At 53.3% G+C, this 18,244-nt stretch overlaps 1 protein-coding gene across 2 annotated transcripts in view; it reads left to right on the top strand.

Annotated features, from left to right (window-relative positions):
• Nucleotides 1–18,244, top strand: part of RBM19 (RNA binding motif protein 19) — a 130,995-nt gene that overhangs the window by 30,595 nt on the left and 82,156 nt on the right. For both annotated transcript variants that reach the window (XM_020282923.2, XM_075996600.1), the window contains exons 18-21: nucleotides 380–440; nucleotides 4,025–4,104; nucleotides 5,753–5,808; nucleotides 8,644–8,760. In XM_020282923.2, the coding sequence (XP_020138512.2) occupies nucleotides 380–440; nucleotides 4,025–4,104; nucleotides 5,753–5,808; nucleotides 8,644–8,760 (314 nt within the window). The remainder of the gene's footprint in view (nucleotides 1–379; nucleotides 441–4,024; nucleotides 4,105–5,752; nucleotides 5,809–8,643; nucleotides 8,761–18,244) is intronic.

Below are 18,244 nucleotides of genomic sequence, written 5' to 3'. Positions count from 1 at the left end.
GCAGGTCATCACTGTCACCTCAAGGTGGTTTGGGACCTCAAGCTGTCAGTATGGCACATTTGGGGAGGGAGGGGACAGTGTGGGGCAGGGCTGTCGCCTGCAGAGTGGTGTAGAGCCTGGCTCTCGGCTCCGCATCTCAGCTCCGCCACGTCCTAGCTCTGTGACCCCAGGTGCCATCTCTAACCCTCCAAGCCTTAACTTTCTCATCTGAAAAGGGAGGATGGTAATACCTACAGCAGAGTGCAGGTGTCAGTTCTGCTTTTATTCTCAGCTCGGTGCCTGTGCGCGGGCACGCGGCCTCTGTCCGTCAGCAGGCGCCGGCCCGCCTCACGGGATTAGCCTGGGAAAGCCGATGATACGAGTTACCATTCTTTTCCAGGTGTTTTCCAAAGTGGGGATGGTGAAGAGCTGCTCTGTTTCCAAGAAGAAGAACAAAGCAGGTATTTCGAAATCACAATCAGAGAGAAATGGTGTAGCTTTGGGCAAGGGGCCGGGGTCACTCTCACGTGTGCGTTTTGAAGGTCCTCGTTGTTCTGAAGCACTGTCACCCTCAGACTCTCTCGTCCGCCTTGTCTAAAGTGGCGCCTCTTCCCGTTTCCCTGGAGACTCCTGCTTCTCAGTAGAAGCAGCCTCGCACATCAGGTTCTTCTGAATCTAGACCCTGCGCCACCGCGGACGGTCGGAGTGGCTTTGGAGTAGCGCCATTTGTGGGCAGGCGGCAGAAGCCTCTGCCTCCTCCCAGCACCTCTGTGCTCTGGAAATTTCCCAGGAAATAGCAAGAAACAACTGCTCGTGGGCTTCCCTTCTCCCTTTCCAAGGGAAATAACCCAGTTATAGAACTTCTGGAACATTCCACCTGGTCATTAACCATGCATTTCCCTGGCCAGCGGGTCTGTGGGCAGACAGAGACCATCCTCATCTCGCCACTGGTCCTTAGACGTTGTCCTGAGTCCCTTGGCCTCTGCTTGGCTGTCCTCCAGCCCTGGCTTCCTGCAGAGGACGGGCAGGGAATAAGTCTTTGCCTTCTCACAGCTGAGCCTTCCCCATCCCAAGTCCCTTTAGGTAGGCAGGATTCATAGGAATGCCATAGGAGTCAGCCCAAAACTATGTCCCTGAGCACCTGCTGTATGCAGAGTGCTAGGTGGCTGGGATGTCTACTGTTCATTTATTCCTCAAACTGTTCCCAGAGCGGGCCATGCGGTGAGCATGGCATTAGTTTTACAAGATGAAGGAGATGCAGTCCCTGCCCCTAGAGGGCCCACAGTCTAGCTGGAGAGACGTGGGAGCTGGTGGTTGTGGCACAGTGCGACAAGGGGTGGGGTGGGGTTCCCAGGGCAGGAGCCCAGCACGAGAGTCTCCATGTCAGCCTGAGGCTCGTGGGGGCTACACGGGGACAGAGCAGCAGGCAGGACGTGCGGACGAGGGCAAGGCTGCTGTGGCCGAGCCTGGGGGTTTTGCTGAGGAAGAGGCAGGAGACACAGCTAGGGAGGCTTTAAGCAGACACACGGCGTGGAGGTTAAAGGGTCCCTTGCGTTGTTGCTGGGCTGCCGTAACGAAGTGCCACTGATTGGGTGACTTGAACGACAGAAATGTGTCATTGCACATGGCTAGTTCTGGTGTCTAGAAGTCTGAGATCAAGGAGCAGGTAGAGCCGGTTCCTTCTGAGGCTGTGAGGGAAGAGCTGCTCCGGGCCCACTCCCCGGCTTGCACGTGCTCACAGGGCGTCCCTCGTGTACGCTGGCCTGTGTTCACGCCCCGCCCCTCTTTTAAAGGATACCAACCACATTGGATTAGGGCCCACCCTAGCGACCTCATTTTAACTTGGTTGCCTCTGTAAAGAGCCAGTCTCAAATAAGGTCACGTCTGAGGTGCTGGGAATTAGGATTTCAGCTTGCGGATTTGGAGAACACACTTCAACCCATAATATCCCTGTTCTCTAGGAACCTCAGAAATAGTTTGGGATATAAGGAAAGGCAGCCAAGTACCAAGTTAATGATGAGAAGGGTCAGTCATGGGGATTTCAGGAAAGAAAGTCATTGCTAAAGTCTGGGAGGTGGGTCAGACTGGACAGAGGTGTGCCCAGGCCAGCAGACACAGGTGGGTCACTGTGCCTGTCTCTGCAGTCGGCTGCTCTGTGGGCCTGCCTTTTCCTCCCAGGGAGTGCTCTTCAACACAAGTTATCTGATCCACCGCTGTCATAAGCAGCTCTTAAAATGTACACTCTCTTTTTCAAGAGCCTCTATTTGGGAGCCCTGTGCTCTGGGGCCCATCCATCACAGTTTGGAGGAAATATAGACAAAGGGTATCAGCCAGGGTTATAGCAGGAAGCAGAAAGCATGCTCAGCTGGGGCTGGAGGACAGACAGCTGTGATGAGGAGGCCACAGGCTGAGGTGTGGCCCGCAGCAGGTGGCAGGAAAGCATGGCCGTCCTCCTGCTGAGTGTAGAGGGGCATTGGAGGAAAGGGTGTGACCTGAGCTCGGTTGAGAGTTGGAGCCATGAAATAAGCAGTAGGATAGCTGCTGTGGATGGGCCGTGGCCCTTACAGAGCCACACCAAAGCAGGGACATTGGAGAGCCACACCAAAGCAGGGACATTGCAGAGCCACACCAAAGCAGGGACGTGGGTGGGCAGATGGAAAGAACCAGAACTCCAGCCTCCCCCTGCTCCACCCTCCCATCTCAGACCAGCACTTCCCGACAGCTAATCCCAACAGGAGACCGGTGGTCTGTGGAGGTCAGACCCCCGTCCAGGGGTGTAGAGAAGGGCAGAGAGTGGATCTGCATGGTGTCAGGGGCCGAGAGATGCACTTGACCTTCTCATGGTTGCCCTTCACACAGTCTTAACACACTTGTCAAAAGTCACAGGTGCACAGACACACCAGCCCGCCATCCGCACCCTTGAGCCCCAGAAGAGAGCTCCCAGGCAGGGTCTGCTTAGAGAACGGAGGTTTCACGTCACCATGGGGTGGCGCTGCTGTCTTAGCCCTGTTTGGGCCACTGATGTTCTGCATTTGGCTCTAGTGTTTTGTAACCCTTGCTGTGTCTGGGTGGAAATGCACGACACCACAGGGGGAAGGGTAGGAACTGCCAAGTGAGTCAGAGGCAAGAACCTCGAGCCTCCTTTGCACACACTGGACTTAAACCAAACCTCTTTGAGGTCAACTATGAAAAATATAAAGAATAAACCTAACAAATCTGTCTGAAGTACGGGGGCAGAGGTGGAAGGTGTGAATGCATCGAATTTTGTGTCACAAAGGCAAGATGTAATTAGGGATTTTTTTTTTTTAGTGCCTTATGAAAAGCTCCACCCTCTGCCAGTCGTCTGTAGTCAGGAAGCAAAAGTTTCTCCCATCCAAGTCCGACCCTGCTTAGCGTCCCAGGTCAGATGAGATCGGACGTGTTCAGGATGGTGTGGCCATAGACGTGGAAGCAAAAGTTTCTAAGATTTTTGCAATATGCCTTGCTACATGAACTCTTGCTTCTTGCAACCTAGAAGTGGGGAGCCAGAGAAGTTTGAATAATGCAGTCAGCCCTATCCAAACTTGGTACCTGAAACCCAGGAAGCCAGTGTAATTGGCTGGTCCTAGAGGCTTGTGAAGAGTAAGCCTTTGTTGTATTTGACGTTCCTGCACGTATTCGTTTTATGCATCGTGAGTGGAGGCCGGGGACTGCCCAGGTAGAGCCTTTGCCACTTGTCACTGCGATGGTCATCCCTGTTAGTTCACTCTCTCCCCCAAAGCAGAATTCCATTATGAAGCTAATTATCATGTCAGTCATCTGTTAATTAATAGTCAGCCGGGCCTCAGGTGACAGCCATAGAACCTCGTTGGCTGATGCATTAAGAAGACTAGTAAGAAATGGGAAAGGAGGTGCTGAGATCATTTGGGGGATGAAAAGGGCTATGAAAAGAAAGGAGAAGACACAGCAGAGGTCCCGGGGCCCGCCAGAGCCCTGGCACTTGGTCCTGTGCTCGTGCTGCTCTTCCACCCACCCACTGGTGTGACTCCACCTCTCTCTCTTTCAGGAGCGCTGCTCTCCATGGGGTTTGGATTCGTGGAATACAGGAAGCCCGAGCACGCCGAGAAAGCTCTCAAGCAGCTCCAGGTACAATGAGGTTTCCCAGCTGAGGTCCTCTGGGGCCCTTGGCAGGTGCTGAGTGGTGCCATCAGCCCTCCGAAATTAAGCAGCAATGTGTATTACGTCCACACTTTCCCAGGCCCGTGGTCTTTGCCAGTTCTGGGGACTGTGGCCTAAGAAAAATTAAGAATCTTTGTGAACACTCCATGGTCACTATAGTTCATTCAAGGCACAGCACTGTCATCGAGGGCCTGGTCTGTGCCAGGCAGTGTGCTAGAGCTTTCCTCTTGGCAGGGAAGACAGGCAACGGGCCACTGAACAGGCAGGACCAGGTCATGAGAAGTACTTGGACAATGACAGAGCCGTGAGGTGGGGTGGGGGCAGGGAAGGCCTCTCTGAGGAGGTGACAGTCAGAAGGAAACCTAATTGCCAAGAAGTCAGCTGCGAAGACACCTGTGAGGAAGTAGTGGAGGAGGAGGGAACAGCAAAGGGTCTGAGGCAGGGCCTCTAAGGAGGGAATGAGCTTAACACGTTTGAGAAACGAAAACAAGGCCCCTGCGGCAGGAGCAGAGCAGGGGCAGGAGGTCAGGGCACAAGGAGGAGAGAGGTGTGTGGGGCAGAATCTTGCAGCCCATTTTAAGGACTTGTGGAAGTCAGTGAGAGATCATCAGAAGGCTGAGAGGATGTTGGGAGAGGATCTGGTTTCTGCTTTAGAACAGCCCCCCTCGCCGCTGCATGGAGGGGGGAGGGGGAGGGCAGGGAGGCAGAGATGACCCTCGGGTCATCTGGGCTTGGCCAGGGTAGAGGCAGGGTGGCCAAAGGTAGAGAGAAAGGGGCTGAACCAAGAGATGCTTGGACGTAGACTCAACCTCTTGTTCAGACGGAAATGCCCTGCTAGGCCTAAGTACCAGGGACAGATTGGGAGGAGGGGAGCTGGGGGGGGGCAGAGAGAATAGCCGGGAATTTGCACCACCCCAAAGGGAGCCAGACCTCAGCTAGGGAAGGTGTCCCTTCACTAATGCCCCACGACCCTGGCCCTTCCGGGTCAGGGACTATCTGCTCAGTTAACTTACATTCGGCCTTACAAATCAGTGACCCATCTTTCTCTTTCATACAATTCACGATTCTCTGAAATTCCACTTTGCATGTGTACTGTATTATGTTCTGTATGTCGTATGCATGCATATGTGAATATTGCCTCAAAGAATTGTTTGTACAAGCTATGTGTGCTGTATTTTCTGGGAGATTGAAGGGATTTTCAAGGATAATTTTGCTAACACATCGGTTTTGCCTTTAGGGACTAATGAGCCTAGCTTTAGATGCAACTCCACTGTGGGTTAGAATTTTTTTTAAAGATCGTACAAACTAAACCGGACTCTCACTGTAAGCCAGACCTAAGGGGCTTCCTTTGCCTGGAAATGCTTATAAACAGTGGGAAATCCAGCACCCTTTGAATGGCGTAAAAGTCAAGGCCTAGTAACAGCTCGAGAGAGCATTCAAGGGTGGGTCTCTGTGACCACCAGCTGCTCATCCTCTGTCCTCGGTGTCAGCCAGACCCTCTGCCTGGGGAACCGTCAGTCCCCTGTCCACCAGCCAGGAGCTCCACTCTGGGGAGGGACAGGGACATGGGTGTTTCCAAGGACAAGGGGATGAGCCATGTTGCCTTGTCTCCTAGGGTCTCGTCGTGGACAGTCACAAGCTGGAAGTGAGGATCTCGGAACGAGCCACTAAGTGAGTCCTCGCTGACCCCTGGTTTCCTCTGATGCAAGTCTGTGCCTTCTGTTCCTGGTGCTGGCCACCCTGGAGGGTGGCTCACAGCCCTTAAATGTCCTTTAAAACCCCCTCACCATTTAGGACTCTGCCTAATTAAGGCTGGCGTTTGCCAACTCCCACCCCGTTTCCCTGATGAGCTGAGACAGTGCTAGCCCTTGGGGTGAATGTTTAATGCACATTGCTTGTAATCAAAAGAACAAGTGCAGGAGAAACAGACAGATAACACTCATCTCAGTGGTATAAGTAAGCCACGGAAGGACAGGTCGCAAGTCGCTGGTTCTGTGGCTGAACGAGAAGCAGCTAGAAACCTAGACCTTCCGCCCTGCAGACTTACTTTCCCAGGGCTGGATGGCAGTGCCCAGAGACGGCCTCCAGTTAATCTGTGGGACACTCAGTGGGGGTTAGAGATGGAGGCAGGCCAGTTTGCCCAGTCGCCAGTATACTGAAGTAATGGAGCAGGGGGGTTAGTTTCTCTCTTCCGATTCCATGGGCTTGGACATCTACGTGAACTAACGCACTGGAGGTGCTCCCAGCAGTGCCCGGCACGTAACAGGTACCCGGTGTAAGCCATTATTGTCATTATCGTCCACTTGCTGCGGGTGATAAAGGGCCACTCTAACAGCCCCAGAGCTGGTGTAAGATGTTTATTTGGTAGTTTTGAACAAGTTGCTCATTCGTTGTACTCATTCAGCAAATTAGCTGCCTGCAAACTGGCCTTTCCTCTTCCTTCTGTTTGTCTGTTATTGCTGCTTGTGGATCAAGCTTAGACCATCTCAGGTGTTTCCCACCTGTCGTGGTTGGTGCTATGTTAGGCATCTTCAGAAGAAGGCTGGGTACCGGGGCCCTCAAAAGCCCAATGGAGGTTCCTGAGCTGTCAGAGTGTAATAGGAGGAGCCCAGATTTTGACCCCCAGCCCCTTTAAGTCCTAATCCAGAAGCTCCATGACCTTGCACGGGGGACTCTGCCTCTAAAGCGAAATTGCATGTAGAGCATCCAGCACTTGCTGTGCCCATGAGCACTCAGCCGGTGGTTTCCTTTTAGTGCCCTATCTCTAGGGAGACAGCCTGAACCCAGCCTTTGAGCTCTCGCTTCCTGGCCAGTGTCATGGGATCACTGTTTTATCCAATAAATATTCCAGCAAAGCCCACCGTGCACCAGACAGTCCTCCTGGGCACTGGGAGTGGAGTCTCCTTGTGGAGTTTATGCTCTAGGGCGGTGCTGTTGTGTAGAAGCTTCTGCAACGGTGGAGATGTTTCACATCTGTCCTGTTTGGGTGGTGGCTCTTTAGCCCTGGAAATGTGGCAAGGGCAACCGTACCAGGTATCTGTTGCTCTGTAACAAGGTATCCCAAAACTTAACAACCTGAAACGTTATCTCACAGTTTCTGTGGGTCAGGAATTCAGAAGCAGCTTAGCCGAGGGTTCTGCCTTAGCGTCGTGAGGCTACAGTGAGAATGTTGGCTGGGGCTGTGGCCATCTGAAGGCTCAGCTGGGGTGGATGGGTCTGCTGCTGAGATGGCACACACATGGGGCTGTTCCTCACCTCCTGGGCCTCCTGCTGGGACTGCTTGAGTGTCCTTGCAGCATGGCCGCTAGGCTCTCCCAAAACAAGTTATCCAAGACAGGGCAAGGAGGCAGCGACGCCTTCTACGGCCTTATCTCAGACATTGCACCCATTCCTTTTGCTGTATCTTGCTGGTCACATGGTCCTGCCCTGATGTGGCATGGGACAGGGTACACAAGGCAAGAATACCAGGGGGCCAAGGATTATCAGACGCCATCTCCAGAGGCTGACCACCCCAGCAACTGAGGAAGTGAACTGTTGGCTTTGTTTCAGTTAAGTTTAGATCTAAGTAGCTGCATATGGCTGGTGGCTGCTATATGGGACAGCACAGCCCAGAGTGATGAGACGAACAGTGCAGAGAAACAGGATTGAATTGGTCATACACTGTCAGAGGGTGATCAGTGCCAGGAAGAGAAGTGAAGCTGCCATTACAGTGGACACAGGGAAGCCCTGGGCAGGCTTGAAGGAAGTGAGTCATCTCAGTCATTACAATAACAGCTGCCATTACTGAATATTGGTCCCATGCTGGGTACAGTGTGGAGTCCTCATTAAATCCTCAAACAATCCAGTGAGGTTGGCACCATTATGCCCATTATGCAGTTGGGAAAATTGAGGCCCAAAGAGGTCAAGTAACTTGTCCAAGATCACAAGATCCCGCGTGGCCCATTTGGCATCTGCACCCAGCGTGTTAACTCCTAGCCTTGCTTGCTACCCTACCCTGTTTCAGTGGAGTAAAAGGTCTCTCCGGGACAGCAGCAGGACAGGCAGGGTAGGACTGTGTTGAGGATGGCCTTGAACCCCAGGCTGAGGGTTTCCTCCCTTACCATAGTGAGGCCACTGCATGCTCCTCCTTGGGTTGGTATTGTGCCTTTGGGAATCGGCCGGGGTCTTTCTGTGCATCTGGAGAGAAGGAAAAGTAGATTGGGTTTGATGAGAAAGTAACCCCACCCTCATCAGGGTTCCTAAAGTCCCAGGTAGCCCCTGGGTCTCTCAAATGAAGGGCAGTGGCAGCCTGAGGAAGCGTGTGTCGCCCAGGAGTCCACGGCTGTTTGGGGCTCAACCCACCTTGGGGAGACAGCCTCCCTCCCTTTCATCCTGGCCTCTCTGCCACGCGCTCCTCGAATCGTTGCCTGAAAGATAAGAACCTCGGTTCTGGTAGGAGAGTGTGTAGCGCAGGAGCTGCTGATACCCCAAGTAATCTGGACCCCCTTCCCTGTCCCCCCTGCCCAGGCCAGCCCTGACATCCGCTCGGAAGAAACAAGTCGCCAGAAAGCAGACGACTTCCAAGATCCTGGTGCGGAACATCCCCTTCCAGGCCAACAGCCGGGAGATCCGAGAGCTCTTCAGGTGAGACGCGCTCGTTCGGCCCGGAGGGCTGGCGTGTGGGCGGAGAGGCCTGCTGAGCCTCAGCGCAGGTGGTCTGTGGGTCTGGGTGCTTCTGCTGCGGCCAGCGCGGTGGTCTTTCAAAGGTCATTTGGCTGCCTTTGATTTATCTCCCTTGATCTCGGATGTGGCTCCCCAGTGCATCTCGCAGGAAAAAGTCAAGAGCCTCAGGCCTCCTCTCAGAGGCAGGAGAAGGGCAGGCAGGTTCTCCTTCCCCATCCACAAGGCGTGGGAGGGGCAGGGGCCCCCGAGGTTAAACCCAGCTCCACCCACGGTCTGCTTGAAATGGCCGCCATGCAGGGCGCCCTTTGTTTTGGGTGGATCTCTAAGTATGCTGCGATCACCTGGCACTGCCCTCAAAGAGTTGGATTCTACTGGTCAGTGGTGGGGTCCAGACATTGGTATTTTGCTAAATGCATCCCAGGGGATCCTAACAGCCAGCCAGGATTGGGGACGCTGGTCTAAGTGGTTCTCTATGGAAAGCTCCTTTTGAAATGTAGAGGAATTCCCTGCACAAATAATGCAGTCTGCGGCACCTGCTAGCACAGGGGTCCAACACTCAGCCATCTCTCAGGGCCGGGCCGGGTGGCTACCGGGAGTCAGAGGGCCTCTCTGGTCACCCTGCCATGATGCCGTGCTGAAACGCGACATCGTAACACCAGTTCCCATGTTTTGAAAGAGAAACTAGCAACCTGGATTCTTAGGGGGAATTCATCGGCATCTGATTCACTTTTTAAAAACAAACATTGCAGAGGACACAGTTTGTCCTGCCCCAGGGCCAGCAGTTTAGGAGCCCCATGATGGCGTGTTACGATACTCGGTTTTTCAGACTAGTCAGGTACCTGCAGTGTCAGGCCCTGAGTGAAAGAAATGTCCTTACTACAACACAAGAGGGCAACGCGTAAAGCCAAGGCATGTGTGGGGTGGGACAGAGAGACCATCTAGCCCTCAGGAGGTAATGGCAGGTGACATCAGCCTCGACGAGCAGATTGTTGAGGCTTGGCTGCGACCTGAGAGTGCTCTGTTGATCACAGCACCATGGCCTGCACCTGGGCGAACATTTGGGATTCTCGATACTAGGTCTCCTTCTTTCAGCCTGTTTGTCGAGTGCTAGCCTGAAGATCAGAGAGTGGAGTCCCTATTGGAATTACCAGTTAGCATCTTGCAAAGTAAACTGTGGAAGCAAAATGAGGACTTTGTTTTGGAAACCAGAAAGAATTATCTTTGTGTGAAATCTACCCTCTTTGGTCTCACTCTAGTTTGGGAAGAATGGGAAACCATTTGGGGAGTTTGCTTTAAAAATCCTTGTCTTCCTTCTCCCCTCTGTTTGTTCTAAACCATACACCGGGATTCTGTTCACTAACAGACGTGGTTAGCCTGGAGCTGGGGCAGAGGCTGTCCCTGCTAGTATCCAGGTAGCAGGGTCCTAGCTATGGTCCCTGGGTAACCTACGTGGCAGGACAGCCTGGTGAGATGGGGTCATGCCCTGGGGGGATGTTTTCCATTTCCCCAAACCCGGGCAGATTAGTCAAGAGGGGCACGTGAGGTTGTCATATAGGCAGGTACATATCCTTAGCGTGTGTCTGCGTGTCTTAACATGCTTCTGCTTTTAAAAAGAGTCCAATTTAAAAACTGCCAGATCAAAATGGGCCTGCTAAGAACAGCGCATGTTGATCAGGAAATAATATCCCGCCGAAATGACAGTTTCGCTTGGTTCTGCGGTGTATTTGGGATGACACTTATCCGGGGAAACAAAAGACAGCGAGGGAAGGGAAAGCGCTTTGTTTGATCTCATGCATTATACTTATTTTTAGAAGACGGGGAATTAGTGTCCACTGAACATAATTACATGTGGTGTCTCTTCTCCTTGCCATTGTTCTGATGAGAGTTTTCATAAACCCCCGGAAATGTAAGCCCTTCTTGGAGGGCTCTACCTTGCTTTTGTTGTTAAATCCGTCTGGGGATTCGTGGCCGTTCTGAGTAGTGGACAGCAGGGGGCGCTGTGAGCCTTCTCAGGGACAGGAAGCCTGTCCGGCCAGGGAAGCCCCAGACAGGATTTCAGACAAAGCCACTGGCCAGCAAAGGTCATCAGGCCAGGGAAGTTTGCAGGGTTTAGGGGAACCAGTCTGGTCCATTCTGCCAGGAAGGTTTTGCGGGCTTGTCCTACCAGGTGTAATAAAATCACAGCCCCCTTCCAGGGCCCGCTTGCGGTGTGCTGGGCTCTGTGCTGACAGCCTCCCGGTGCAGGCCATCTCCTCCGAGCCACGCAGCAGCCCTACGAGGGAGGGCTGCTGTGGTCCCTTTCGCACCTGGACTTAGACTCAGGGAGATGAAGTGTCCTGCTGGGACCGCAGAGCTGAGCCGGGATTTGGGTCTAAGTCAGTCTGACCCAGAGCCCTGGCTTGGAACCACTCCCCACCCATTGTCCTGGCTCAAGAAGGAGTCGTCACCCCCCGGATCATTTCAGAGGGACACTGCCCATAGCAAGTGCATCGTCTGTGCCAGGCCCTGTGCTGGCCACCGGGCTGACGGCCATTTCAGGAGAGACCCCGGCCCCTCTCTGTGGAGGCCCTGGGTAGGGCCTAGGTCTGTTCCCTAATGCAGAGTCAGCGTTCAGGGCCTTTTGCTGCCCTGCACATGCGTGCAGACCTCAGGCGCTGGATGGGGCCCCGCTCCCGCCCACATTCCGAATGGTGAGAATGAAGGTGAGAAGCAGAGATGTCCGATGCCCATGGCACTTGGGAAGAAGCAAGGGGCACTCTGCCCTCGTCCCCACGCTCTCGGCATCAGTTTGCCCCCACGCCCGCCGTGGTAGGACTGCTGTTGCACCTGATTTCTACATGAGGGAACTGGGCCACAGAGAGGGAAAGGGCTGTTCTCAGGAGGACCTCGGCTTGCCCGTTTCTGTCGTATTCCGAGAGGCAGCCTTGGTTTGAGCCACCCGGGTTCTGGAAGGGAATGCCATCAGCCTTCCAGGAGGGACATTGTGCAAGCAGGGCTGACCTCACGGGCCTGTGACCAGCAGTCACACACGCCCTGTGCTCGGTTTCATGCTGTGCTCGCTCACCATCGGGAAACGCTTAATAGTTTTTGCACAGGGACAGTGAATTTTCTTTTTTATTTTACTTTATTATTTATTTATTTATTCATGAATATGTACATATATATGAGATAGGATCTTGCTCTACTGCCCAGGCTACAGTGCAATGGCATCTTCATAGCTCACTGGAACCTCAAACTTGTGGGCTCACACAATCCTCCTGTCTCAGCCTCCCCAATAGCTGGGACTACAGGCTCATGCTACCATGCCCAGCTAATTTTTCTACTTTTAGTAGAGAAAGGGTCTCGCTCTTGCTCAAGATAGTCTCGAATTCCTGAGCTCAAGCCATCCTCCCGCCTCAGCCTCCCAGAGTTCTGGAATTACAGGTGCGAGCCACCACGCCCGGCCCCTTCCTTTTTACTGAGAGGTTTATTTTGCCTTCCTGGCATTAGGAGTCAGGTGGATGTCTGTGAGAAGGTGACCTTCTTGGTAGGGGTCTCAGGTGATTACCCCCTTGAGTGTGTCCCCCTGAGAGAAAATTGCCTACGAGGATAGCACACGCTGAAAGTCTGCTTCCCTGTTCTGGGAAAGACCAGGTTATCAGCTGCTTTTTCCTCCTTTTGTTCAAGGGGCTGTCCTGGTAAATATTTCCCAAGCCACAGAATCCTCAAACTCAGTCTCTGATGACTGTGTCATTTTACAGATGTGGAGACAGAAAACCAGTCACCAACCAGCTAGTTAGAGCCCGACCAGAGCAGGGAGGCCACGTCCCTAGTCTTCTCATTGGGGGCATCCTGGGAGTAGGAAGCCCTATATCATTCACTGCGTATGGGTCCCAAACTAGTCCCTTAGCCTCAGTTTCTGCTTCTGTAAAATGGGCTGGTGGTACTATGCTGCGTCCTGCGCCTGTCTCGCCACCCTGGGGGCCTCCAGTCACTCTGGAGAAGCCGGCTGGCCCTGACTCAGCGCCTCCCTGCTCACCACCCCCTTAGAGCAGAGGTGACAAACGAGCAGGCCCGGTGCACCCCTGCACGTTGTGTGTTTGAGCCCACATGGTGCTGGGGGTGGGTGGCTGGGGTAAATTAGTGTCCCGTATTTGGAAAACATGGGGTTCCTGTACAACGCCTGTTTCTAACTCTTGGAAAATCAGAAGATCTGACTGTGTCAGGCCTGGACTGGCGTGGCCTCAGCTGCCACTCCTGCGGACAGAGCACTTGCTCTGAGTTCCCACCGTCCCTCTTTACTGTCTTCCCTCACCCGCCAGCCCCTCTCTGGCCCCCGTTCCCTTCCTCAAAACCTCCCTTACAAGAGCCCATGTGATGCGTCAGGGATCCCACACATAACAGGCATCTCTGTGCAATAGAAATGTCATATATCCCACATCAAGGAGATGACCGGGGTGGTGGCCCTAACATCTGCAGTGCAGTAAGATTAAGAGCACACTGCCTGGGGCCAGCCTGCTGGGTTCATGTCCCAGCTCCACCACTTCCTAGCTGTGTGACCTTGGGCAAGTTACTTACCCACTCTGTGTCTCGTTTCCTCATTTGCAAATGGGCATAGACCTCCAGGCCACAGTCTCTGGAGCAGTTGTAAGGATTAGCTTTGGGAACAGCGAAGAGTCGGCACACTTAGTGCAGCTGCAGTGATTGCGGTTTAAAGTGAGGCCACTTCAGCTCACACCTACTCTATGGAATCCTGGTAAAGAGGGGGCTTGTGAGGCACAGAGAGGTTCAGGAGTTTGCCTGGGGGCACACAGCTCTGCAGCAGCACAGCCTGCTCTCCCTCTGGACCTCCACCCCATCCCCCTAACACCATCCCCAAGGGTCAGGGATGTGGGCAGGCTGCAGGCTACAGATGGAGAGCCACTTCTCTTCTTTCATCCCAGCTCTTTTTTTTTCCTGCTATTTTCTTTCTCAGAGGTGTGAACCACCTGCTAGGGTGTGAATGGGCGAGTTCACAACAGGTGTCTGGAGGCCTTAATTACATGGCTGTGTCTCCTGTCTCCTGTCCCCTCCACACCTGTTTTGCCTGCTTTGTGGACAGCGCCCGGTCAGTCCCTGGCCTCCTCATTTCCTCTCTCAGTGGCTGTGACCGTGGGGGAGGGCTGAGGACAGCTTGCTTGTCCCTCACCCCCTCGCCCAGGGGTGGGGTCACTGTCAGTGGTGGTCTTCCAAAAGCTGCCAGCCCTTTAATCTGCTCTCAGTGGAGACTCGGGGCTCTCTCCGCTGAAGCTCTGCAAAAAAACAAGCTTGGCCAGTTCCCAAGAGCCAGCCAGGACCAGGACGGGACTTGAAGGAGGTGTGTGGGGAGGGGAAGCCCTTAGCCAGGTTCCCAAAGGGATGGGTGAGGAGGGCGCAGCTGTCCCCAGGTGCCCCTCGCCTGTGTGGACATCTCCTCCCGAGAGAGGCCCTGGGCCGGGGCCATCACCGTCACTGGCCATCTGCTACCCTCGTTCATTTCCCCCGCGGCCTCGGCACTACCGCAGCAGAGCTCGGGCTGCGACAGAGGTGGGCCACAGAACCGAGACGTCGACTCTGGCCTTTTATGGGGCAAGTTTGCCGACCCCTGGACTAAGTGAAACACAGGATCTAGGTGGGGATGTGGATGCCCTAAAAATGTCGGGGACCCAGGGTCAGAGAGCGGAGTTTGTGGGTTTGTCTTCTGGTTTCAGTTACACAAAGACAGTATTTTCTTCTTCCCTGTTATAGAACACACAGGCGTTATAGATAAAACTTCAGCCCCCTTGTCCCCTTGGAGGACCGGGTGTGAAGTCCGGCTCAGGGACTTGCTGGGTTCACTTCGGCAGGTCATTTCTGTCTGACCATTTGCTCATCGGGGTGTCCCTGCCGTTCCTGCTCTGCTGAGGCTGAAAGGGTGGAAGGCACGCGTCCCCTCCGTGTAGGGGGAGTGTCAAGCACAGATTGTTCCACTCCCATGCCAGTATTTGCGCAGCCTCTCCTCGCCAGGCGCCTTGCTCAGCTCGGGAGGCAGCCGCGGATAAAGCAAAGTCCCTGCTCTCGTGGCACTTATATCCTAGTCGGGGCGGGGGAGTCAGCAAATGAGCAAATAACTCCTACGACATGGTGGCCGAGGGCTCTAGGGGGGGGGGACAAGAGCCCGTACTAGCTTCCCGTGCAGCGTGCGTGCCACAAAACAACTGACACTTATTCTCCTGGTTCTGAGAGCCAGAAGCCCAAACTCGAGGTGTGGGCAGGACTGTGCTCTTTGAAGGCTCCAGAGGGGGATCCCTCCTTGCCTCTCCCAGCTGCCAGTGGTCGCCGCCAATCTGTGGTGTCGCCTGGCTTGCAGCTGTGTTCGTCCGAGCTCCGCCCCGTCATCTCATAGTGTTCTTCCTCTGTGTGCCTTCTCCTCATAAGAACACCAGTCATTGCATTTACAGCCCACACTAACCAGTGCGACCTCGTGTTACCTTGGTTACGCCTACAAAGGCCCCAGTTCTAAACAAGGTCACATTTACAGGTTCCAAGTGGACACGAACGTGGGGGACACCGTTCACCCAGTTCGGGGTGTCTTAGATTGGGTGGTCAGGGAAGGCTTGTCTGAGGAGGGGGCATTCCAGTAGCGACCTGCAGGTGTGAGGGAGTGAGTCACGTGCAGGTCTGGGGGCAGCCAGTGCCAAGCCCCATGGCAGGAACAGCTGGCCCTTTTCAATGGATACATAACATACATGCAGAAAGTGCGACATCATACGTGTGCGGAGTGGTGAGCGGTCACAAATTCAGCACACCTGTGTGCCTGGTACCCAGGTGGAGAAACAGGACGTTCCTATCTGGCCCCTGCCCAATGCTGCCTTCCCAGTCACCACTGCCCCACCAAGAGCAGCCACTGTCCTGACTTCCCGAAGCACATGTTGATGCTGCCTGTGTTTGTACTGCATGTAAGTGGAGACAAAACATAGCTGCTCTTTTGTGTTGGGCTTCTTTGTTTAACGTTTTATTTCTGAGATTCACCCATGTTGTTACAGTGCAGTTGTAATTTGTTCATGCCTGTGGCCATTTAGTATTCATTCCATTGTGTGAATGCATATCACAACATATCTGTCCGTTTCACCGATGAGCATTTGGGTACTTTGCAGTTTCTTAGCCATTTCAAATACCACGCCTGTGAACCTCCCATAGGTGGCCACATGCATGCGTCTCTGTAGGGCACATGTGGAGGAGTGGAATTGCTGGGTCATGGGGTGTGCATGTGTCAACTTTAGTAAATCTCGCCGCTTGGGTCTCCAAAGTAGTTGCATCAGTTTGCACTTTCGCCACCAGCGTGTGTATGAGTGACCTGGTGCCCCTAGTCCTCACCTACACGTGGTATTATCCTTGTCTGTCTTTCTCTTAACCACTCTAGTGGGTATACATTGGCTACACTTTGTGGTCCCAATTGTGCTTTCCTGGTAGCCAAGGAAAGCAGATGTGTTTTCATGTGTTTACAAGCCGTTTAGATACCTTCTTTTGTGGAATGCCTATTCAAGTCTTTTGCCCATTTTGAAAAAATTGGGTTGTATGATTTTTAAATTAATTTTTCTTATTAATCTTCTAATTACTTCTTATTAATTCCCTATATCCTGGGTCCAAGTCCTTTGGTGGATGTGTGATTGCCATCTCTCTCTCCTGTTCTCTGGGTGGCTTGCACCCTCTTGATAATGTCCTTTGAATGGAAGCTCTTCACTTTGATACTGTCAAATTGTCGTTTCTTTCCCATCACGGTTAGAACTTTTTGTGTCCTGTTTAAGAAACCTTTGCAGCCTCCAAGCTCACAAAGGTGGTGTCTTGTGTTTTTGTCTAAAACCTCTGACCCTTCACCTCTCGGTATGCAATCCATCTGGAATTGATTTTCGGGTATGGCGTGAGGTAGAGACCGAGGAGCATTTTCTTCCCACGTGGATATTCATTTGGCCCAATGTTATTTATTGCAAAGACCAGCCTTTCCCTTCCGCCCTGCAGCATTGATTTTGTCATAAATCAGGTGACTGTATGTGAGGGTCTGCTCGGGACTCTCTAATCCGTTCCCGGGTCTGTTTGTCTGCCCGTGCCAATAGCACAGTCTTAATTACAGAGCCTTTGTAATGGACCGCGCAGCCAGCGTCTTTGTTCCTGCTCACGATCGCCCGGGCTGTGCTTGGCCCTTCGAGATTCAGGTCTCTGGGCTTCACTGACCTCCTTTTGTGAACGGTCTCGTGAAGGGACCTACAAGGAGGTGTATGAGTCGCCCGGGCCAGAGACGACTGTGGCTTGGGCCAGGCGTTGATGGTAGATGTTGGGCACCAGGGCAGCTTGGGTTTACACTTGCTGGTGGTGGCTTTGGTGAGGGCTACAGCAGAGAGAGGGATCGCAGACACCTCCTGGATTCATTTTGGGTCCTGAGCAGCCAGCTGGGTGATGTGCCATGTGGGGGCAGGGCAGTCTGAGGGAGGTGTCACCCTGGCAGTATGTGAGTCCCTCACCATCCTGCTCTGCACACACCTGCCCTCTCCTTGCACTTACACACTAACCACTGGCCACGGTTGTGGTGCCATAGTTGTATGCCTCAACTCATCTGCCTGTGTGTTTGCACGTGTTTGGGAGGTCCGGGGGGGGGCATTCCTGTGGGGATCCATGCACATCAGCTGTGGCACCAGCGTTTGCCGTATTGATGGTCCTTACTGGCATGATCGAAGCGCCATTGACAACAGCTGCTGACGTTGCTCAGCACCTTACCAAAGGGCCCCGCAGGGCCTGAAGTGCTCGTGTGCTCGGGAATCCATTTGTTCCTCCCCAAAGAAGTCTGCAGAACCAAGCTCATGAGTCAGAATGGCTTCCCAGCCATAAAACCCTGAGCAAGTTGCAGAGTCGTATCTGCACTCCCAGCTACTCTTCCTGTACTACCTTTCCCATCACGAATCTAAGGGAAGAGCTTTTTAACCCTTTCCTGTGCCTGTTAATTCAGCACATATCTGTTCAGCCTGTACAATATGCCTGTTTTCAGCAATCGTCACCCCTGAGGTTTTACATCCATGATGCTAGTCCACAAATACTTACGCGTGCTTACTGGGAGCTCAGCACTGTGCCAGTTTCAAAGAGCCCCTCCCATCCTCAGGATAACCACAGCCCGAGGAAAGGAAGATGAGCACAGTTACAAGGCAGAAACTACAAAATGCCATGGAGTCGATTCCACTAAGGGAATGGCCCAAAGACAGAATGGAAGCGTCCTTGCGTGATATCTTTCTGTTTAGGAGAAACGATCTGGAGTTCTTGCTAGACTCCAGGGTTCTTGTTGTCCAGCTGTGGACAGCAGCTCAACAGAACCACGTGGTCCAGACCCCAGAGCTCTTACCTCCGCTGCGGCACGGCCACATCTCAAATCCAACTTTAAATGCAAGGCTCCTTGTTTTAGGAGGGAGAAACATAAGCCACC

This window comes from Microcebus murinus, chromosome 22 (genome assembly GCF_040939455.1).
Source record: "Microcebus murinus isolate Inina chromosome 22, M.murinus_Inina_mat1.0, whole genome shotgun sequence".
NCBI classification, from domain to species: domain Eukaryota; kingdom Metazoa; phylum Chordata; class Mammalia; order Primates; family Cheirogaleidae; genus Microcebus; species Microcebus murinus.
This window is presented reverse-complemented; position numbering and strand designations above follow the sequence as displayed.